The 24,184-nt window shown below is 42.8% G+C and overlaps 3 protein-coding genes across 9 annotated transcripts in view; 2 read left to right on the forward strand and 1 right to left on the reverse strand.

Annotated features, from left to right (window-relative positions):
- Positions 1 to 24,184, forward strand: part of LOC6535904 (5'-AMP-activated protein kinase subunit gamma-1) — a 65,377-nt gene that overhangs the window by 13,894 nt on the left and 27,299 nt on the right. For 4 of the 7 annotated variants that reach the window (XM_015191956.2, XM_039376293.1, XM_015191955.3 and 1 more), the window contains exons 3-7: positions 11,229 to 13,008; positions 15,497 to 15,618; positions 15,894 to 16,518; positions 16,586 to 16,708; positions 22,616 to 22,652. In XM_015191956.2, coding sequence (XP_015047442.2) covers positions 11,365 to 13,008; positions 15,497 to 15,618; positions 15,894 to 16,518; positions 16,586 to 16,708; positions 22,616 to 22,652 — 2,551 coding nt within the window. In that variant the 5' untranslated portion in view covers positions 11,229 to 11,364. Of the gene's footprint in view, positions 1 to 11,228; positions 13,009 to 15,496; positions 15,619 to 15,893; positions 16,519 to 16,585; positions 16,709 to 22,231; positions 22,416 to 22,615; positions 22,653 to 24,184 lie in introns of those variants that run through there. The other 3 variants (XM_015191951.3, XM_039376294.2, XM_015191953.3) reach the window with 2 other exon arrangements.
- LOC26535201 (protein toll) lies at positions 875 to 3,894 on the forward strand. Its single transcript, XM_039376301.1, is given in 3 exon segments — positions 875 to 2,049; positions 2,051 to 2,583; positions 2,585 to 3,894. Coding segments are annotated over 3 exon segments (1,275 nt in total). The 5' UTR covers positions 875 to 1,689; the 3' UTR covers positions 2,967 to 3,894.
- Positions 3,061 to 6,234, reverse strand: LOC6535903 (sensory neuron membrane protein 1). Its single transcript, XM_002096483.4, has 7 exons — positions 5,925 to 6,234; positions 5,708 to 5,865; positions 5,491 to 5,638; positions 4,778 to 5,032; positions 4,201 to 4,707; positions 3,955 to 4,133; positions 3,061 to 3,894 (listed from the first exon to the last, which is right to left on the reverse strand). The coding sequence occupies exons 1-7, from the start codon at positions 6,033 to 6,035 to the stop codon at positions 3,597 to 3,599; spliced, it is 1,656 nt and encodes a 551-aa protein (XP_002096519.2). The 5' UTR covers positions 6,036 to 6,234; the 3' UTR covers positions 3,061 to 3,596.

The following is a 24,184-nucleotide window of genomic DNA, read 5'->3' on the forward strand; positions in this document are numbered from 1 at the left end:
ATATAACTGGAAAATGAGCTAACTGCCTTTACAACAGGCGAGCTTACTTCCAAGTGGTCTTTTTGTATTTGTTTTAAGGCGGAAATGCTTTAAATTACTAGAGCTTTAGTAATATGCAGTTCAAAAAAATGAGGATATTTTTATACCCGTTACTCGTAGAGTAAAAGGGTATACTAGATTCGTTGAAAAGTATGTAACAGGCAGAAGGAAGCGTTTCCGACCATATAAAGTATATATATTCTTGATCAGGATCAATAGCCGAGTCGATTTGGCCATGTCCGTCTGTCCGTCCGTCTGTCCGTCTGTCCGTCTGTCCGTCTGTCCGTATGAACGTCGAGATCTCAGGAACTACAAAAGCTAGAAAGTTGAGATCAAGTATACAGACTCCAGGGACATAGACGCAGCGCAAGTTTGTCGATTCAGGTTGCCACGCCCACTCTAACGCCCACAAACCGCCCAAAACTGCGACGCCCACACTTTTGAAAAATGTTTTAATTTTTTTTCATTTTTGTATTGGTCTTGTAAATTTCTATCGATTTGCAAAAAAACTTTTTGCCACGCCCACTCTAACGCCCACAAACCGCCCAAAACTGTCACGCCCACACTTTTGAAAAATGTTTTAATATTTCTTCATTTTTGTATTGGTCTTGAAAATTTCTATCGATTTGCAAAAAAACTTTTTGCCACGCCCACTTTAACGCCCACAAACCGCCCAAAGCTGCCACGCCCACACTTTTGAAAAATGTTTTAATTTTTTTTCATTTTTGTATTGGTCTTGAAAATTTCTATCTATTTGCCAAAAAACTTTTGGCCACGCCCACTCTAACGCCCACAAACCGCCAAAAACTGTCCTTCGCACTTACACTAGCTGAGTAACGGGTATCAGATAGTCGGGGAACTCGACTATAGCGTTCTCTCTTGTTATATTACCTATTTAGGCTGTGAAACAAGTCAGTCGGCAGATGAATTGTAATCCGCTTTCATGATTCTATTTATTGCTTAATTAAATGCAGCATACGGGGAAGTACATTATACGCTTTGAAGATAAGGTATCTGATTCAGAAAATATAGATTGCAACCTAAGATAGTGAAAGATGACCCCTTCAAATCAACACCATATGCACCACATCTAAACCTTCTCCCATCAGAAGATGACAGTCCGAGCTAACTGCTAAATGCTTGTAGACAACTCCTATGATTATCAGCGACCGGCCAGACCAAACGTAGCCAGACTTGGCATACTCTTGCAATGGGAGTGCTCCGTCCACAGACAGCACCCATGCCATATCAACCATAGCAGCTGGCACAACTGGGCCATAAACTATAACTACGAGTATAAGTATATACTATATAGCCTCGCAATCCGCCGAGAGAGCCGTGTTATGAAGTGCGGATCGAGAGATCGTGCTTATCGGCGGGTATTATGCCAAAACCGTGATAATGTTCTCCACCGGAGCGCAGAAGCAACAACAATGCAAATATATTCATTGAGGGGAACAATAAAATTTTATTGACCACAAATCGAACCAGATTGTGGAGTGGGTCGGCACAAAAACAAACAGGCAAGCAAACAAACGAACACCTAAAGACCTGTTTCGGCTTTTTTGGGGTGGTTCTTGAAGGCCGCGTTCTGGTTTTGTATTAAAGTGCCCCCCAAGCTAGCTTTAGGCTCAGTCTTCTTAAGCCAAGATGCGGATGCTAAACTATCTGAACTATATTTGTATCGCAGTGATTGGTTTCGCGACCTGTGAGGTTTCGCGACAAAAGCTTGAGGAAATTGCAATTGAGAGTTTGGATTGCCGCGAAAATACGTGCACGAATTTGAAATACCCTTTGGCTGCAGAAGTGGCCTACTTCTCAGAAAAAGTGACTAAACATTTGAGGAACTACGAATCTCTCATTCTTCATAGTTCCCATTTGGCCAATTTGCCGAGAAAACTCTTTCTAAAACTTCCTCAACTTGTGGCATTCCATGTATTGGAGTGCGAGCTTCAACAAGTTGATCGAGAATGTTTTGAGGGTGCCAAAAACTTGAGAAGATTGAATTTTGGGGGGAAATGCCCTCCGAGTTCTGGATAGCAACACTTTTGAATTGGCCACCCAACTGGAGGAACTCAACTTATCAGACAATCAAATAGAGGATCTGCCCACCACCATATTTCGGCCCCTAAAGAACCTTCAAAGGATCAACTTATCTAACAATCGGTTGATGACTATATCCCAGTACATCTTCTCACAACTAGGATCTCTTAATTCCATAAATCTGGACAGTAATCAGTTGAGTGAACTGCCTGACGAACTTTTCAGAGATCAGCGAAAACATTTGTCAGATTTTTCAGCCAGAAACAATCAACTCGAGCGGATTCCTTTTAATATGTTTAGTAAGATTGCTCATCTCTCGCTCTCATTCAATCGCCAACTCAGAAGTCTTCATCTATCAGCTGAAATCAATGAGCTGGAGGCCACCAATTGTGGTCTCGAATCAGTGAAGTTGGATGGACGGGTGGTTGGTGTCCAACTGGAGACTAACCTGAATCTGAATGAGTTGAAGATTTCCCAGCCCCAGGATCTCGAGCATCTCTACTCTGTACAAACTTGACTTCCTGTCGAAGGCCACTAAACTAGTTGACTTGGATGTAACGGGCATTGTAAATCTTGCGGACTTGCCAAAAATTACCTCAGCCAAGGGATTGGAAAGATTGAGCTTTACCTACGACAACTTGACTTCGGATCACATGGAGATGCTGCCGCATCTGAAGGATCTCAACTATTTGGAGATCAGCCACGAAGAGGGAAGGGAGATCTTTATTAAGGATCTGGACGAGGACTTCTTTGTTGAGGAATCGGAACTTAACTGCGGTCAGTTGGCGGATCTGTTGGAGTTCGAACTGCCCAAGGATACAGCCATCTTGGAAGATCGACTAGTTGGAGATCCTCGGGGGCCAATGAGATGTGGAATGTCATAGAGTTTAAGGTTTTCAAGGGAAAATAGTTTTAAATGCGCAGTTAATTATGAAAAAAGTATATAACTGCGTAAATCTTTTATAAAAAGGAAAATGGTTCAATTTGCCATTTCTTTGTTTGACTTATATTTTCATACAACTACAACCACTTGCCACTACTTAAGGGACAATAGAACAAGTACTCATAATTCATCTTCATTAAAATTAATTAAAAAGTGTAAATTCTGCATACTGTTTACAAATCATTAATCAGCGCCTTACAAAAAGAGATATTTTTGCTTTAACTTTTACGCCTGTCTTTGCAATTGTTTTCGGTTTACAGGCATTGCAACCATTGTTTAAAACCGATTTGTCAATTCACAAACACTTGTGATCGCTGATCTCGAACTTCAATAGCTGGTTTAGCGTTTTTTAATTGGTGTCAGTGGAGCGCACAGATCTTGTCATCTGCGATCTGCGATCTATGATCAGCGGTCAGCGATCATCGATTAGCGATCACTCGATTGGCCACCGACCAGTTTCCCAGACGAAGGTGCTTATATCTGTCTCAATTTATTAGCTCATGTTGGACTACACAGGTGCAGTGGACTACGACTATGGTGCAGAGATCGCTGGAGATCGTCATTTGAGGGATTAGTAGCGCTCCCGGTGCTCCATTTTGAGATGGGGAGCTGGATGGGTGGCGGGATTCGTGCCGGGAATTAGAGTATTGGGCACCTGAACAGGGTGCGCAGTAGTAGATTGCTTTGGATTCGCTGGAGGCAAGGGCTCCTTTGTGCTGGCCACATCGTCTACCTTGTTGTTCTCCTTGAGGATACTGGTTATGTCCAAACTGTCGGACTTGTGGTAGAAAAGGTAGGCGGAAAACATGAGGCCAACCAGGGAGAAAGTTATTAGGGACCAGCGCAAGACAGAGTTGATTTTGAGGCCCCTGAAATGAAAGTAATACAAGTTATACAATTTCTCTAAGTATTGTAGATTCCAAACTCACAGAAAAAGTGTGTATTTTACTAAGTTCGTGTAGGTCTTGTTGAGATGTACGCCCTCCTCCACCCAAAACATGGGCAGTATCAATTTGGGCAGATTCCTCATGGGTTCGATGCCCTCCACTGGCTCCATGTCCAGGTTAAACTGCAATCGCTTCGCAGCCTGAAAAGGTGTTCCAGACATCTGAGGAGAGGACAAGTAGAAAATATACGTGAGTATGCACGAATCTAAGTGGCTCCGAGTGGCTTACGAGTTCAAAGTCTATGTAGACAGCATGATCCTTTTCATTCGGATTAAGACCATCCACATCTGCAATCAGCTTTGGGTCGCCCAGATAGAAATGAGGCATTGATGCCATCAACGGACCTCCAACACAGGCCGCCAGATTCATAGTTCCCTTGGGCGGACACGTGTCCAGATCTTCGGGATCTTCGCAGAAGCAGTGAAGCCTCTCATCAGCACGTATATCCCCCAAGTCCAGGGTGTATCTCATCGACGGCATGCCGTGGTAGGACGACTTGTGCTGGTAATAGGCTCCCAGGGATCTACACAAATCCGGTGTGAATGCCCAGAGGCCATCCTCCTTCTTCAAGCCGGGTGCAAAAACCGTGGAATCAGTGCCCACGAAGGTGTTGCACTCGCCATCTGGCCAAATGTCTTGCTCCGGTTCGTCGGCGAACTTCACAACCTTTCCCAGCTTCTTGTTATTCTTCACTCCGCGACAGACTGTAAACCTCCCGGCATCCGAGTGATTCGCCTGTTATTCGATATGATTTAGTGGAACTTCAGGGGCTTAAGAAGGACTATTAGCAATATCATTTGCTCACCTGACCCATAAACGAGAACAAAAAGTGCGTCTGGTTTACTTGTTTGGCCTGCTTAACCTCTCCCGTGTAAAACACCGTGCAGAGGGCCTTTGCGGCGAATTCTTCCGAGGAGCAGTCTACGTTGATGCCCCGGAAAAACAAATCCATGAACTTGGCTTTCAGAAAGGCTTTGGCATCTGGAAACACTATGCTTAATCCCTTGGAAACCAGCTCCATCATGGCAGCCTTCTCCCTTTGAACCGAAATGCCGCCAGGCTGTAAACAAATTGTAGGGAAAAAAAATTTCAGAGTAATTTGAGCTTTGAATTACAAAACACAAAATACGCCATTCTGAAATCCATTTCTATCCCTCTTAATGGGTTAATTTCGTGGCTGCTATTTTGGGGCTGGGAATGCAATTTGCATAATTCACTTGGCTAACAATGGGCCACGTGGTCATTAGCTGGCGCCTTTGGTGCAGTTTTCCATAGCTCTGACCAGAATCTCAAAATGCTATAAAGTCGCTGATGCAGCGAATGCTAATTTTAGATTAACAATAAGATTGTAGTAATGGATAGCAAATAGGATTTGATTTTAAATGAAACTATGGAAAAATATGATTACTGAAAATATATAGCAATAAAATACCAATAAATGTGAGCAGTCTTAATTATTTATTATATTCCTACCATGCAGCTGCTCGTTTAAAAGGTTTCAGTTTGTTTCACAATTACCTGCATTATGGGATGCGGAAGGATAATCTCCTCCTCGCCCGTGAGTGGCAGCGTCTCCTTCGCGTTAAATATGAAGGTGTTCCTCATGGTGAAGCTGACCGTGTCCTCGACGACGTCATCCTCCAAATCGTACTTGTCCTTCCACTCACTCAAAGCAGGGAAAAACAGGGTTAGTTACGTGCTATCCCGCACAATCTAATATATGTTAGCAACCCACTCGAATACGAAGGGACCCACTTCCTGTAGACGTGGCTTGGCGCCTTCGGATACCTCATCCGGATTGGTAACGTTGAAGACATAGAAGTAGAAATGCAGTGGGAATGGAGTGTTGGACCAGAGTTCCCGAACATCCGATCCCGGCTTTAGGGTTACTTGCTATTTGGGGAGAGCCACTGTTAGATTAAACCCGGGGATTACTTCTTTTTCGATCCCACCTTTGAAATCATAAACTTGAGAATCTTCGGAAAGATAACCCAGCCGTAGATTATGGCAAAGACGAACATGGCTCCCGAGCCCATGAGCAGCTTCACCCGAGGTACTTGCATCTCTGGGCTATGGTTCCTTTCTTTCTCTTATTTTCTATTTGACGAAATCCTTTCAATCCGATTGCCTCCTTCGAGCTGAAGACCTGAGGCTTTCACAGTCGCGACGCAACTGAATCGCCGCGACTCTGGAGTCCGGAATCCCCTCCTCAAATTGGACGGAACGTGCGAATATTTTTCGCTCACAACTCACCCATGGCAACTTTGCGGTTGAGGAGGCGGCAGGCCGGATGGCAAAACAATCAGATAACACGGCATTACTTATAAAATCAATAATTGCATGTATTTGAGTATTATAAATTGTTTCTACTCTACGCTCTACGCTCTACGCAGATTCGGCCATAGTCGGACGCACGAATGCGGTTTAACTGGCTTTTGTTCTGGACCCTGGTCATAAAGTCGGTTGATCATGCACCTGTGGCAATCTGACTTAATTGCTCGCATAGCCCAAAATCGGATTCGGTTGAACGATCTAAGCGGTCCATTCTGGTCAGGATCGTTTTAAGCACTTAAGCTTTTGATGGCCTAAGAATATTAACGAAATCATTTCATTTGCTTTCTTTAGGGGGAGTTAAGTGAAGATCCTTAAAGGTCTTGGTTTTGCTATAAGTCGTAAGCGAATTGTAATTTGGTCTTTGGAATTGATAATAGCACACATCGTAATCCGAAATCAACTGATAAATAAGCTTTAGCTACCCTAAAATGGCAACTATCACCTACCTAAACGTTATGCACTTGGACTTGGAGAACTTATTTCTATACTATTGTAATTGAATTTCCCAAATGACTTATGACTTATGCGACACCTGGCCTATATTCCATTATTAGGTCTTGTTGCGTTTCCTTGGAAAATTCTTTCCGTAATTGCGGCAATTACATTTTCCAATTTCATGACGAACGAATGCAAGTGTTAATGGATATTCAAGAAAGGAGTGAGCCAGACTCTCAAGGATTGAATGGAACTTGGGTGAAAAGGACAAATACTATGATTCTATATTATATAAATTACAACAAATTATTTGTTGGTTAGGTCGACCAATTCTAAAAAAAAGTATCAGTTGAGTTTTGAAAAATACAGTGACACTCTTGATAATGTTCTTTATGCTACTTAAACCTCTTCCTTCAAATAACTGATTATGAATACAGTTTTTTGAGCGTAGTTTAAATATCTTGGAGGGATCACGCTATTCTGAAATATTCGTCGCCTTCTTAATCTTCTGAATATTTGTGCGGGATTTTAATAGGCCAATAAGTCTCTTTGAGTTAGATGCTCTGCCACCTTGACCGGGTAACTGGGCACGGCCACGCCCCTTCAGTTAGCTGTTTGTTGACACAAACAGAAATCGAAACTGAAACCGAGTGCAAAACATAATGCATAACAGTGGCATAAAACGAAAACAAAAACTGAAAGCAACAAGAAATCAAAAACAGAGAAACAGCTTGAACAATGGCAAAACCCAAACACGTGACTCTGCCGTCGAGTGGAATTGAGTCGAGTCGAGAAACATACATACATATACATATGTATGTATGTAGATATGTAGGACAGACAGGGCCTCTCCAGCTCGCCAGTCGAAAATGACAGAGAAAAACGAGTCGAGACGAGAGTGGAAAACGTAAGCTGAAGCGCGCTTGACAACGGCAGCCGATCGTTCAGATTCAGATACTTCAGATACGCAAAGTACATATGTCCCCAGGTTTCTGCGATTTTCTGCTGAGCAAATAGAAATTGCAATGGAAAATAAAGTGCCAGAGCAGCTAACTACTTGATTACGTTTGAGCTCGATGCGAAAGAGGAAATTCTCAATTTCGATTGCTGCCAATTGCCGATTGTTGCCCCAAATAGTTTTCGAATCGCCGAAGTGCTCAAGGGGTTAAGAGTGTAGTCAACTGGGTCTTGTCTTCAAAATACAGAACGTATCAAAGAAACCAAATCAAGGAAACATACGTGTTTTCATAATTTTCAATCCCGCTACCATTGCTTTTACCTTATTCAGTAATTGATTCTTATTGATTTGGTTGAGTGTAGCTAAAAATATTGAAATTGTCTAGTTACTTTTTATGGGTTTTTTTGATGAAGTCTTTAAATATTTCGACAGCGCGATGATCTTATCTCAAAAGTTGCAATACGGTTTACAGCAATGCAGTTTGTCTTAAGTACGTAACCTTAAATTGTTGTCTGAAAATAAGTTGACTTAACTGATGTCGTTGCTTGATTAATAATGATACTAAACTGTCAAGCTGTGCAAAAATGTTGTTCTCATGGAAAACTGCCTTAATCGTTGAAAACAACTTTAATGGGCAGTAACGTAATAATTTGATTATGATTCTAATTTAGTTTAACAACTCTCTACAAAATAGATGGTTGTTTAAGGATTACAAATCTATGAAGTACAAGCTAAACATACATGTTTGTATTTAAAACTGCCTTAATTGTTGAGAACAAGATTGATAGGCAAAAAAGAAGACTATTTAATTATGATAACCATTTAATCTGAGAACTTACTAACAGAAAAAATTCTTGAAGCATTCCAATGTGCCATGAAAGTGCCCTCCCACACACATGGCAAACTCCCTAAGTTTATGGCTCCGCAAACGAGCTCTAATTGGCGGCATCTTAAAAGTGGAAAGCTCGCAATTAGCAGGAAGCTGCAAGATCCCACGATCCTCCACCCACTTGAATCCCCCATCCCACTGGCTTCGCAATGCTAATTTGTTGGCACTTGCCACAGAGCTCATTGTTTGGAGTTGGAGTTCTTGTCTTGGGGCGGAAGTGGCTTTAACCTGGTGGGATTCCCTTTCTAAACGTCCAGCCCACTTGGTTATCACTCTCCACTCGTCACGACGATTGCAATATCAGTTATGCGCCGCCTGACAGCCTTTAATGAATCGCTCGAAGTCGATGGAAAGCAAGTGACATTTGTACTATCAGACGAGTGATGTGAATCATGTTCTGGGGAACAGGGATCACGTGAGACTGTTTTATTAGTGGATTAATTGCATAAGCCTCCAAAGAACCGAGTGACGATCATTCAATCACCTGTGGAAGTGGAGGTGCCTCGAGCACCTGGCATCCTACATCATTTACCAGCAATTACAGCCCACTCATTGTGCGGCACTCGGCACTATATACTTGTATATTCGCTCGATTGCTTGTGCACCAACCTAATTTCAAGTGCCAAAGTCAGCACGGCAAGGCACTTGGCATATTCAAATGCATTTATTCACTGCTACCGTGTATTTCAGAGAAATGCCTGATATGGTATGCAAAACGACTAAGTTTAGGAAGCAGTTGGAGATGTTAGTGTATGCCAATAAGTAAAAGTAGGATAATATAACTCTTGAACCACAGTACTCAGTATATTCATAATATTTTATTGAAAACACAGCTGTAAACTATAGAAAGCCGGCTTGTAATCGCGCAACTTATGTCATTCAGAACTGGGTGACCCCTCCACCAGCTATACAGCTATACCTAGTAAAAATGCATTTACACTTTATTTGCTGCTCGGGGGATATTCAGATGCCTAAATGACACAGAAAATTGTTTGAATGCCAATTTTGCGTTTGTTTTTCGTTTAATTATTGTCGTCGGCGCCGACTTTTCTTTGTTGCTAAAAGTTAGCTTGCGATATTTTCGCGGTTGCCTTTTAACTGCTGTTTTGTATCGCAAAATCAACCAGTTGGTTTGGCAGTGCGGTTTCTTCCATTAAACAATAATATCGATTACGTGACGAGAGTTCAATGCTTGAGTGCGATATGCCTTCGCTGTTTGCGAACAAAGTGCATAAAATGCGTTAGAAATTCGAAATGGAAATGAGCAGAAATGAGGGAAGGAGAGTCACGTATTCGCTTTCAAATCGCTTCAAATCTTTCAAAGCTTTAGTTCTAGAAGGAAATATTGTTTGATTCGGTTCCAACGCACGACTAAATAAAATTAACCACTAAAAGTCACAAGGCAGAAACGCCAGTTTGTCTGCCAAAGTCGGCCGCAGATGCAAAGATACTCAGATACAGTGGGCAGAGATACATAGATACAAAGATAAAACTGCCCGCGGGTCAAACGCTGGCTATGGCTGATAATTAATAGATACATTGCCGAGCGATCAGCTGACTGCAATTGAATCAGTTATGCAATTAAGTGCAGGGCGGAGCTTTGGGGGTCGTTTAATTGCATGCTAGTATCCATTGGATACAGATACATTGCAGTCGGTCGTGTTTCTGGATTGAGTCACAGTCAGAGGAAATAACGTGCCCGGTAATTAATGCGAATTTTCTAGCCAAGCGAAATTCCAGCGAAACGAGCGTGAAAAGTATCGAGGCATCTTCGGCTCACTACTGGCAAAATCAAAGGTTCAACTTTAAAGGTTGACTCACCAGCAAAAGTGCGTCACCATCTCCGTCAGACATCGCTGACATTAGCATATGCACGGATACCAGATACATTTGTATCTAATTGCCATTAATTGCGGTTGGTATCTATTAGATGCGTACGCCATATGCTCCATTACACAACTCGCGGTTTGGGTTGGGCCACTCGGCTTTAGCCACGAATCTCACACTTGTTGCTTGGAAACAATTTGCGTATCTTTGGTGATTCCTGCTTTGTTCTTGGCAAAATGTTTTTAAATTTGTTCAGTGCACATGTAACTATTTGTTGTCAGTCTTTCTCAGAAATCCACGCTGTTCTATCGCTATCAATTAACTTGGTTTTAGACTTGCGCAAACTAATATTATTTCCAAAATGCCTATTTTCCATTTCAACTTCGCAATTCTACTGTGTGTTTTGTATTGATATATATGTTTGGTGGATTTCTGCTCAATCATTATATAAGCTGCCGTATGTTTTTCATTTATTCCATTTTCCATTTGTTGAATTTCGCATTCGACTTTTGTTCTTGCTCCAAGCAAAACCACGCCGATGACGAAGCGTAAATAATGAAATTAGCTTTTGTTTTGCTCGATTTTTTTGTTTGTGGAAGACGTGGGAAAGAGAAGGAAAGGGAAGGAAAGGGGAAAATCGTACGACCTTCGCCTCCCCAAGAATGTTTGCCGACTTCTGTTCAGTGAACTGTTGAACTGACTTAAATGGGTAAGAAAAAGGTGTCAAACAGCTCATATCAACACAAAGGAACGATGAAAGGCTGAGGCGCTGAGTTGTGGTCAGTCGATTGATATACAATAATCTTTTCACAGATTCCCAAAGAAGACGGCATATCAATGTCGTACAAAAGAAAATATTTTGCATAGCGCAGAGTGAGAAACCCCATCGATAGACAGAACAGCAGAAGATCCATAGCAAAAGTCCAAAGATAGAACGCAAACCAACCAAATGGCCACGAACTGCGACTTCATAGAGCAGCAAGTGAAGCAGCAGCCGTTGGCCAATGCAGCAGTCATGGGCGTCCAGCAGGAGGACAAGACGCAGGAGCCCAAGGAGTTGCAGGATGAGCCGGCGAAGCAGCCAGCTGGCGGCAATCCGTACCAGCAGTTCGCTGGCGAGGATAGCTTCGAATGCGCCTTCGAGTCCACCATGGATGACCTGGAACAGGGTGTCCTGGATGGCTACGAATCGGACTCGGAGGCAAGTGCCAATGACCAGATCACCGACTCCGCCTCCTCCGGCAGCCTGGGCCAAATGGTGCAGCAGCGGGAGGAGCGATTGAGGGGCTTGCCGGGTCCACTACATGGCCAGCACATCGATTCCGAGATGCTCAAGTGCCTGCCGCGATCGAACTCCTTCGACTTCCACAGCAGCAGTGGCAGCAGCTCGGATGACGAGGACGATCCGGACGACGACGATGATGAAGTCCACCACAGCCTGGGACTCAGCCTCAGCGGGAAGTTTGTCAAGGTCGATCTCTACTCGGGTCACCAGAGACCCGGCTATCTGCTACCTCCCTACATCGAACGACGCCGACTGTCGCAGTGCAAGGAGGAGGATGACGAGGACGAGGGCGGCGATAGGAGCCAGCTGGGCGGAGGATCTTCCACCGGAGAGTCAACCAAATCCGAAAAAGCCTCGAAGGCGCCCCCACGGCCACCCACGCCGCAGGATGAGGCCTCCAAGGAGAAGTTCAAGGATCTGGAGCGGCTGAGGCAGCAGTTCATGCACAAGATCGATCGCATCAATACGCGAAATATCGAGGAGAGTGGAGCACCGCCGCCCCCACCTCCTCCGCCGCCCCCCATACCAGCGACGATTCTACCAAAGGCCCTGAAGGCGTTACTGCACACCCAGGAACCAGTTGCGCCCCCTTCCCGTCCTCCTCCAGTCAGTCCACCGAGTCCTGCACCCACATCCAGCGTTATGGTGGCACTGGAACCGCCGGTTCCTGCAACCCCGGAGCCCGTTTCCCCACTGCCCCTGCCCACGGAGCCCCCGCTGATCATCAAGGGCAAGTTTAAGGTCACACTTGCCCAGGAGACACCCGAACTGCGAGTCGAGGCCCAGAAGCTGAGCAAACTGAAGGCCAGCTCCAATGCGCACACCATCAGCTTCCCCTCCAGCTTCGGGGGCTACTCGTCGGTGCAGGGCTTGTTCTCGCAGCGATATGGCTCCAATCGGTTTCCCACCGCCGCTCCCCATCTGTCCAAGCAGTTCTTCGAGCCATCGCTGGTGGAGATTCGCACGCCGGCCCAGAGCAACGTGGCGCTGAATACGACTGGGCTGGCCAACAGCAATCACCAAAGCCTCACTTGTGATACAAATAGTTTAGCCAACAAGCCGCGCACGCCCAGCGAACGGGAGCTGGACGAGATCTGGATACGGCGGCAGGACGGTGGATTGAGTGCCACTGCTGCATCAGGTGCTCCTTCAATGCAACAGCAACAGCAACTGCAGCAGAGACCCGTCTCCCTGGGAGGAGCGTCCACCATGCCCCGTTTGCTGAGGAGCGAGAGCAGTGCCTCCACCACCAGTCCATCCCGCCAGCTCACCAACTCGGGATCCGTCTCCGTTTCTGTTTCCGATGATGTAAGTGAAGGGTTCAGTTCAGAAAGCACTCTAAAACTACGCTAAAGTGCAGGGAACAGTCAAAAACATAGAACACGTCTATCTGGGAGAAGTATCTGGTTTATGAAGGATGGGATTAGTACATTTGTAGTACCTAGCTACTTTGATTTTGGTGGTTAATCACAGTTGTGCTATGGAAATATATTTACATACGCAGACAACTAATCAAATCGATGAAATTATGCTCACTAAAAAGTTCTATATCTACACAAGAAACTTAAAGCCATAAAACCTAAAGCACACAGTTAATTGAGGCTAAATGGGTTTGTGTAATCTTTATATTCACAGATCCGACTGACGTCATTCGAGATATGTGCCTTTATCATTTTCAAATAATTTAACATGTACAAATTGGGCAATGAAAGATCTGGGGAGCGAAACTGGGATGGGCACCGAGTCGATGATGATGTCATAAGAACAGCTCCCATACATCATTTGTAAAGTGTATTTTTAGTTCGTTACATTCAGGGGCTTGTGCTCCAGGGTTATTTCTGAATACTCCTTCGATCGCCATTCCCAGAAATATATATTTTGTGTACTACTTCTTGAGAGGAATAGGAATACGGCTAAAGGGCCGCCACTTGACCTGCACTTGTGGTGGAATCTTACACTTTGTTTGCTCAATATTAATAATTCGCTTGCTGTTTGTTGTTTTTATGATATCCATTAAGTTGTCTATTTATAGCTCGAAAAGAGCAAGAGGTACACGAATTATTCCAATTCTTCAGTCTTCGCTTCCTCTTCGGCTTTTCGAGTTTTCCAGTTTTCGAGCTTTCGACCGAAAGGTAAACCAAACACTGCGAAAAATCAGCCTTTTGGGCTTGTTTTTATCGTGCCACACATGTGGTGGCTATATATAGTAATATAGTCAGTATAGTCGGGTGTTTCTCTATATCTGTTGGCTCTCCGCTTATCATGACACAGTTTGTCAACATTTCCCGCTGGAGCCCATCGCCGCTTCTTATTTGTTTTGACGGAACGCGGGCATATCGCATATGTACGTATGAATGCCAGTATAAAATTTCCATATATATCTCCCTATATAGATGGGCAGATAGTCAGATAGGTATTTACCTTGTGTTGGCAAACAATGACGTCAGTTTTCTCCAGTTACAGTTCCGCCACGCCCTAAAACAAACTTAGGAGGAAGGTCTTCCCTTTTGCAGTCGTCTAGCGTGTTTCATAACTGCTTAAATATTGAACTAGACCGTGTCAAACAGTTGATACTCAGCTGCAGCTACCCCAATGGCACCCATATATTTCTAAGCACCAGCTTTTCGTCTGGTTTCTCTGAGTGCTGACCCAATAATTTGAGACCGCCTTTGTCGTTAACTCATCGCGGTCGTCTGCGACCCTCGGGGCACGTGACTCGGCTTTTCGCACATGAAACCCCTTAGCCGTGAAGAAAGCCGCTTCGATCTCTTTGTAGTTTCGCTATAAATAATTCAAAGACCGGTGTTTGCCGTCTCCGATCAAGATTTTTGGCCAGTGTTGCGTGGAAAAGGTCCAAGTCCAAGTGGAAATTTGTATATGTGATTTAACAATCAGTTAAGTTGTTAACATTCCTGGAAAATTTGGTAGTTTGTCTATATCGAAACAAAACATTCTGATTCAGCTTCGTAGATAACTACGAGTATTGCTATAAACTGGTCTCCAAATAATAATAAAAAAATAGGTAGATCGCTAGACTACAGAAAACGATACTTAGTTCGAGTAAAAAATTCAACTCAGAAAAAACAAACAACGATGAAGTGGATAATTAGTTCGTTCTCTCCCATTGATCATCTGTCATAATTAGCTGCTCATTAGCATTTTGTCTTTAAGGGGATGCCCCTTAAAGTGTGATGTACAAGGAAATAGTTGGAGTTCCCTGAGTTTCGGGTAGAATTCCTAGAACCGTCGAACTATAGCTTCCTTGACAACGGCTGTCCTGGGCCACACATTCAATTGCAATTTTGCGTAATCATAAATTAATTGACTACGTTCGATTGGCGAGCAACAGGCGGGATACGGATACATAGGTCTTCCTGTCGCCTCCGTCATGGTGTTATTCCAATTAAAGGACGCATCGTGTGTCGCCTGCTCCTCCAATTGGCGTCACCCCGGGTTACGCCACCGAATCCATTGTGTATTGTGGCGAATAAATTGTATTTGTAGACAATTCGGCAATAATTGCAGCTGCTGAAGAGGGACGGACAGTACTGGGGATAGTACAAACAAGGGTCAGAGGTGAAAGGATACGGCGGATAATGTATAATGCCGTTCGGCTGGTTTGTCCCATCAGGTCCTTAGTTCGTTTTAGTTCGTCTTGGCCAGCGGCGCCAGAAACATGCAAAGTACTCTCGCCGTCGAAGTCGCTAGCCCACTGGATGCCAACTCCAATCCCCCCCACATTCCCCATCCAAGCCAGCCACAAACTAATTCCCAAAAACGGCATGTTCGCTTCCAGGAGCAGGATGGCAGCCTCGGAGGAGCCGGCCGGATGCCAGGATCCCGACCCTCCAGCGCCCCCGCAGAGCCAAATGCCAAGGCGGCCAAGAAGGCCTACAAGAAGATGGAGAAGGAGCAGCGGTGAGTCGCTAACCAAAATAGTAGAGAGTTATTCCAAATTCGGAATAGAAAACAACTGCACAGTGTAAATTTGCTGAAAAGGGATTATTTACTTGCTTTAAACTGTAGCAAGGAACGTATAATCCAAATCTGAGACGTTTTTTGTTGTTTCTATTAAACCCAGCCATATTATGGAGCTGGAACTGGGAACAATACTCGTTCCAGAGCTATAGCAACATGGCTGGTGCCCAATTAAATGTCATTTGTACTAATAAATTCATTTTCCTACGCCACAGTCGCCAGGAGAAGGAGCAGTCGCGACGGGAGAAGGAGGCCCGCAAGCTGGAGCGCGAGACGGCGAGGCGGATCGAACGCGAGGCGGCCAAGCTGGAGAAGATCAACAGGCACAGCGAGAAGATCTCACGCAGCACGGAGCGGATGGCCATGGCGGGAGTGGGCTCGCGGTCCGGTTCGCTGGAGCGGAGGCGAAGTGGCGAGGACTCGCCCGTGCTCAATCAGTCGACGGTGCACGGCATAGCGTCACCCAACCGAAGGCCCACGATCTTCGACGTCTTCCGACCACGTGCGAAATCCGATGCGAAACGGCAGAAGGAAAAACACCTGCTGGATCCCTCCTCCGCCGACAGCAGCGCCACCAGCAGCACCTACTCCGTTTCCGGGGGCACAGGTCCGGCCTCGAGCTCCGCAGCAGCCGGAGCAGCAGGAGGAGCGGGCGCAGCGGCGTCGGGCGGAGCGGGAGGAGCCGGTGGCCTTATGAACTCCATGAAGGTGGCCATGCAGAACTTCAGCCATCGCCAGCATCCCGCCGTGACGATAACGAGCGCCGACGGGACTCAATCCACGGCAAAGAGCAAGTACAAAGACGGCAGTGCCCATCCGCATCAAGGCAGCGACGCGCAGGTGAGTCCCGGCTGCCGCATTCTTGCATTATTCCACGATAACTGATCCAACTTATCTCCTCGGACAGTATTACCACACGGTGACGGCGGTGCGTCCAAACTCTTCCCAGCGGTCCCCGATGACCAAGGTCATGGATCTGTTCCGGCATCGATCCAGCTCGGTGGTCAGCGAAGCCGACAAACGCAAAGCGGTAAGTGGAAAGTTCTTCCTTTGTAAGACTTCAGCTTGATTTAATTTCTAAGTTACTCCAAGTGCTTGCATCACAGTATTCAATTAGTGGTACTTAGGGGCTACCGCCTTTAAAATAGATGCAATTAGTTAAGAAAATACCATTACCCTATACATTAACAATTTACCTATTTATCTATTCATATAAAGCTCTAGAAATGAATGAATAATTTAATTCCCTTAAGGCTATTTTAATTTACTTTTACTTTGACCTTGAACCAGTTATATTTTCTTACTTTATTTTTTTCATATGACGTTTGCTATGTTTGCATATTTTTCATTATTGGTTAAATGATAAACCGCCAAAATTTGGAATCAAACGATTACCTAAAAAAAATAGTCGATAACTTTGTCGATGTTCTGAACTATCGGTTGCAATCTGCGGATGTACTACAGCGCCACCTGTCGAGCTGTAGCTAAAACTGCTGCTGAGGTTTGAGTCTCCGCTCACAGTTCACCGCTGAATAAAGTGTCCCCGCTATTAACTTTTAAAATCAGCGGCTTTGTTTTTGTATTTTTGTATAATTCAATAGCAAATTGTTGTAATTGTTAATAGCTTAGTATGTAAAACATTGCATCTTGGGCCAGACAATAGCTTACCATTTAAGCTTGAACAAATAAGCATCTGAGTTTACATGGAAAGTATCAAAAATCGAACAACGAATTTAATGGAATTAATAGAAAACAACGAGATTAATGGTTATTTTGTTCATGAATATTGCTTATCTCGTCCCATAAAATTCAGAGCAGTATGATTAAGTGATTACCAGCATTTCACTGCCAAATGCCATGTTGTCTCGAAAAGTCCACTTGAGGGCTTATCGGCGGCAAGAATCGTCATTAACAATCATCTATAAATAATTATGCGCCATTATTGATTTCAACTCGATAGGCCTCGATCGATTTGATTGATAAGCCTCGTTTCTGATTATTATGTATCGTTTATAGTAAGAGAGGCTGAAGAACTGAAAGCTTTAGAAATTTTCAAGCACAGAAATCTATAAAAATATATATGTCATTATTTTGTGGCAAGTATGTGATTGATTGTTTGCCTAATATAATACATTAAACGTTTATAGAACTTGTTTGTCAAATAATCACTCAACATTTTCAAAGCGGACAATTTAAATATTTTTCCAAGTGTATAGAACGGAAAAGTCCTTTACAGCGAAAGCTTCAAGAACAGGTGATCGGCTCAGCTGTTTTCACTCTCCCACTGCCGTCTTTCTCCCTCTTTCCCTGTCTCCGCAGTTGTCCGTCTTTCTCCGCTTTTCTCTCGCTTCTCTGGCTGTTTTTGGACTTTTGCACACTCGCAAGTATATTACGTATACGCCAGCGTCGCCGCCATTGTCACTTGAACATTTTTTGTTTGGCCGCCGATCGAGCGGATGTGTTGTTATTTTCACTTGCATTTCCAATTCAGCTAGCCAAGCGGCAGTTGTACGCGTAGTTCGTGGTTTTCGCTCCTGATCCTTCGGATTGTGGCCCGATTTTGAATTGGAATCGGGATATATTCATTCCATTTGTGCGTTGCTCGAATTAAACATAAATACGGCCATCGCGGGCGTCCGTGTGTTGACATCGAACGTTTCCGTTTATTTATTGTTTTTCTTGGCAAGAAAACTGATGGAACGGCCTGGAAGAAACTGAAATGTGTGTCTGGAGTGCTATTTTAAATAGTTTATCAGTAAAGTGTTCCTAAAAGCCCATGAATAAATAAAACAAACAAATTTATAGTGGAAATATATAAAAAAATAATCACAACTACGAACTATTTGAAATTTGAGTGCTGGGGATCGCCAAAGTGTAACAACAAAATAGCGACTCAAAAGTTCTGGCACAACCACTGAATAAATAAAGAAATATTTATATTTATATTCCGTGGCGTGAAAACAAACCATACACGTTTGCCCAAAACAATTATTTTTAAATCAAACAAATCTATGGCGTTTTATTTCTGATGCCATTTAAGTTCTAATGTGCCGCGACAATTAATTTAATTTAAAACACACCGTAAATTTCCTCCTTTTTGGCGGACAATTTGAGCTCATAATTTTCAAGTTCATTGACGAAACTCACGCGCACATTCATATTTTTGCACACATTTGTTCTTTGTGCAAGAACTCTTTTTGTTTAATTAAATTTATTGAGATTTCTAAGGCATGGAAATGAGCATATTTGAATATGCTATAGGGCAAGAGCACGAAAAAGCCGACATAATAAATGGCCAGCATGTGATCGGTGTTTGGTGCTAATGCTCACAAAATACGCTAAATAATAGGTGATGGTGCGGTTGTGCTAGCTTTTCTTGTTGCTTGTTTTCAAAGCCTTTAGGCCAATATCTTAGTCGCTAATTTGTGGGGTGTCCAACTTTTGTGGCAAGAAAAGTGCTGAGGAGTGTTAACATGGCTCCTCACTTTATACTTGAAATGCCATTTACCCGAACTCAATCATCTGCTTAATTATTCCATTGAAATCTGTCCCAATAGTTTGACGTTTTCCGTGAGGACACACAGCTGTTGTTAATAATAGGGGATTTTCCACGCCTAAGCATTTTCAGTTTTCGGGTGATTTGTTGGTCATTATCACGGACTGACGCTTGACTATTTTATGGCATCTCAATGTATGATATCACTGTTTTCGCTGGCCCTTTTCCCGCTCACGCGATTACTTAACTGGGCGATAAGCGCCCAAGTGTTATTAGCCAAATGAAAACGAGGAAGAAACCTATCGGCGCTGGCCTCAAAGTCAACAAGAAGGAAGATTCAGTTAGGGAAGCGCGAGCGTCTGGAAATTAATTTAGAATATACAACGGAAGGCAGGCGAGTAGATAAGATAAATGCAGGCTAGGGCGGCCAAATAAAGTAGAAATAGAAATAGAATGAAATTTAGCAGATAACTTGGGCATAAACCAAATATATAATTGCAGCTGATAACTCCCCAGATCGGAGATACAAATCAGGAAAAGAAACGGATTGCTAATCAGCAAGCAAACCTCCACATATCAGTCCGATCGCAATCAGCTTTCCCTATATGGCACTTTATGGCACATGCCCACTTGGGATTTCGCTCGCTTTTTATGTTCCACGAGGAAGTGAATAGAAAGTGAATTGTTTCAAACAGACATTCTGATTCTCTGGTTCTGTGCCCACTTATTTAATTATTTCTATTTATGCATTTCGCCTGAGTTCGCCTCGCTTTTTTGGGCCCTGCTCGTTAATCAATCACTTGTCAAAGTGAGAACTCTTCTCTGTTCCCACTACTTATTTAATTTTGCAAGCCTACTGCTTATATTTATTTTGATCTTTATCTCACTTGCTTAGAGGTCAACCACAGCCAGGCGACGCAGCTTATTGCTGATGTGGAAGTTTGTTTATGGCTAGAAAGCTTGATTAGGAATGTGTAAAAATATATTCACTTGGTTTTATATATGGAGTCGCAATCGCCAGGAACTTCGCTTGCTTCCAAAGTGGTTTTGAGCAGAGAATATTGGGGAATATTATACAGACAAAAAGGAAAAAGGAAATATGTATCTTTTTATATGCTGAAAATATAACAAATGAATTCCGAAGCAAACACATATTATTTTAACGGATTTTTACAATTGGTTTAATGGTCGCATGTTTTTACAAACAGGACAGATCTGCTAGTAAATAAATTATTATTGCACAATGGGCTGCTCTTTCGCTTGTCGGAAATCTTTTACGCGCTTGGTCACATGCCAATTGGAAATTAACATGCCGCTGTTAACGCAATGTTAATTAGCGGCCATGTTAATTCTGGACTGGAAGTCTTTCAATCGATGGAGGAACTGGCAGAAGTCCAACCAGACGCGGAATGCTAAATGGAACTGAGGCGAATTGATTTGGGCCAGATACTAAGAGTTGGCTCAGTTTGCTGGCTAAAACTAAAACCCTTTCGACCAATACTGCTTCCTTTTGCTTATGTTTATTATTTGTATTTATTATTTGCCTTCGCGCGAGCAACTAATTAACGTTAATGACTTACATTCTGTTTGCGTTTGGTTGTCTGGTCGCGGAGTCTGTTTTGCTAGAATATTATTTACTTATTAGTTTTCCGCGCATTTCCCTCTCAAATATTGGCGCTCACAGCGAGGAATATACATATTAGAAATAAAGCTAACTACATACGATTGTATCTGCGAATTCGCCAGTTTTCAATGGCTAATTTTACTTGTATTATTTACGTCTTTGATGCATATTTGCTGCCTGATTGTCGTGCTGAAAACAAGTTACAGTGCCGAAGTAAACAAAACAATCAAAATACGATAAGAGCGCAGAAGCGCAGGCTGACAATATTAAGTATACGCCCCGCGGAACTCGGCTAGAAAATTATCAATTCCTTGGGACCTTGTCAGGTGCTAAGTATGAAAGTCTGAGAATTAAATAAGATTGGGTAACATTTTGTGGGGCTTTATAAATTTGCATCAGTCTGTGGCAGCACATTTAGTCGATTGTTTATATAGGTATCTATCTGTAAACCCCTTACATCGTGTCAATATGCGGTTTTGGCCCTCGACCATTATGAGTGTGGAAATTTTGGTATGTAGAGCCGGCAAAGCTGAGTTTCTTAAATCGCCTTTTTCAAAAACCTTCACTGCTGGCGTACTTTTCTGCTCTTGACCCATTGCCACAACTAGAATATTTCCGCGTCGAAATCCCCGTTTCATTGTATGGAATCGCTTTCTTCTGGTCTCGTGTCTCGTGCCTTCTGTTCTTTATTGGGTGCACCTTTCAATCAAAGTTTTTGTCAATTTCAATTGGACGGACACACGACAGCAGGCAATCAACCAAGAAAACAACACGCCTCCTCTCAAATCCACTGAACTTTACGGCTGCGTTCAATCAACTTAATGCGTCACCAGTTACTTCTTCAGAATGATCTTGCTTTGTGCTTATTTGTTAATTAAAAGAGTTCGGGGTCAATGATTAATTTGCGGGGTGACGGGGAAAGGTGATAAGACGCGGACCGGACCGCTGGAAATAATTATAGCTGGCTGCTCCAATGATATTCTGCGACATTGTCAGTATTTCACTTATTTTCCTTAAACACAAAAACTCGGCGAAAATTCTTGCCAGGTAATTAAAAAATATACATAAATTGGCATTCTCCCGCTGCGAAGGCAGGGAAATTTACATAGTTTATGGGTGGCACTGGCAAATCCCCTATATGCACTTATTAAATTGTATTTTATTTATTATGGGTAAACAAAAAATCAGAAAAAATAAATGCCGTAACACGGCACAATAAAGCGCACCTTGTGTTGAGTAGCGAAAGCAAATGTTGCAAGCAGTCGAACGGCAAGCAGTGGTCGCGGGTAATCAAGCAGTCGACTGCTGAATTTAAATTTGAATTTCAATTGGATTTCATGTGTAGATAAACATTTTATCAATTTATTAAAAATATATTACCAAAAGTGAACTTCGGTAAATATGACTCACATCAGGTGATAATATAAATAGCAACAATAAATCAATACATAAAACTGCGACAAAATGTCGGCGGTGAAGCGCTGGATATATCGGCACACTCACTCGAGCAGCTCTGCCACGCCGCCCGTCTCGCCTACCAATAAAACGCGTCGGGGGCGCAGCCACTCCCTCGATGTGCAATCCCTTCCAGGAATTCGCGCCATGATGGTCAACAATGTAAGCATTGCAGCTGATTGAATGACATAAGCTAGACTAGAAACCTTATAATACGATAATACGATAATTAAGCATAAACAATTCAACTACTACCAGCGATACTGGTGTACAGGTATCATTGTAATGCACTCCTAAAACTACGTATCTATATTTCGAATGAGAATAAATTAAACTTATTTATTTATTTCTTCTATTTACAGCGTGCGGCGGCGCATCAACAACAGTTGGCTGTGCAAAGTAAGTACGAAATAGAGTTGCAATTTATTCTAGAATATTATCACAACAGCAAGTACCAGGTAGAAAACATAGAAAATAACAATTTACAGAGCCCATAAACCCAACTTCATTTAAGCGTCCACAGCTCAGCAAAGTCAAATTAACCTTGACTTTGAAAACCGAAAACCGCCGCGAAAGCAAAAAACAAAACAAACGAACGAGCGAATAAAATTCAGCACCGAAAGCCAAGTTTGAGTGTTTTACATATGTAAATGCCAAAAGCCAGAATTACTTAACACTTTTATCCAATTTATTTATCTATCCCCTGATCGACGACACCGAGATCCAACGCAGAAGTTCGGACAAATAAGTTCGCAAATAAACATATAAACAAATAAACAAGACGCCGGAAAACGCTTAATTCAATTGCGTGGGTGTGGGAACATCTGTCGCTGTGGAATATTTTTGGTTTCATTGACAACCTAAATCGAGTGGTTTCATATCGCTAATCGGTTGACTAATTCGATCAATTTGTGAATTATAGGAGATATTTAATTTAATGAATTTAATTTATCAGAATTTTTAGGATTTAGTTTCCTTTTAGTTCTACTCATCTCAGTTTTAAAAGTAACTTCGCATACAGAACGCGTATCGCAGTCTGTATAAAGTACGTCCTATGTACAAAGATACTTTTAAATTGAGTAATTATCTTGAATCATTTGTATTTGGATTTATTTTCATTAATGGAAAGGCATTTGAATATTGCTTAACTGTAAAGAAAAGTAAAAAAGTTTCCATAAGTTAAATTTAAGCTTTAACTTTCCAACTGTAAATATACATATGTAAGTACTTAGGTTGCATACTTAGATATTGTTCTTAAGAGTGGAAAATTGTGTCGTTTGTAATTGTTACATCTGAGTTGCGAAATACCGGGAAAAGCAACTGAACAAATAGAACCGAAGAATGCGCAGCAAAAGCAATTTTCTCATTTCGCACCACAAAAAAACAGCTATCGTCTACGAATAGACAGACGAAAACAAAATGTGAGAATGCGGTCACCGTTACAGATCCCCAAAAATAGTGCTTTCAATTAGTAAACTAGAATAAAAGACCGAAAATCGTAATCGTGGCGGCTGAGAGAGCGGGACGGAGCGAGCGGAGAGACCCGGACCTTTGCTCCAGTGCAGTGTGCGAGCGAGAGAGCTGAACTAACTGTTGCTGGGATGTGCTTACCCTTCGGTTGACCTTGAAAGTTTTCGCGTACAGGCTGCACTTTTTGTTGCTGTTGTGTTCCTTATGCTCAGCTGCAGTTTCAATGTCAGGCGAAACGCAAAAGAAAGAACGAACAAGCAAACAGGCTCTCCAGTGCTGCCACTTTAGCTGTTTTGTAGTAGATGCGGTGATCTCTTTTAACGCTTGTACAAAAAATTTAGCTAAATCCAGTTAATCATTGTGAATTTTGAGAAAATTTCGACTGCAAACTGTAATATGAAGTGTGGAAGTACTAATTTTTTTTATATTATAGGGTTTGTATTTATAGGGTCCAACAGCTC

Source organism: Drosophila yakuba, chromosome 3R (genome assembly GCF_016746365.2).
Source record: "Drosophila yakuba strain Tai18E2 chromosome 3R, Prin_Dyak_Tai18E2_2.1, whole genome shotgun sequence".
Classification (NCBI taxonomy): domain Eukaryota; kingdom Metazoa; phylum Arthropoda; class Insecta; order Diptera; family Drosophilidae; genus Drosophila; species Drosophila yakuba.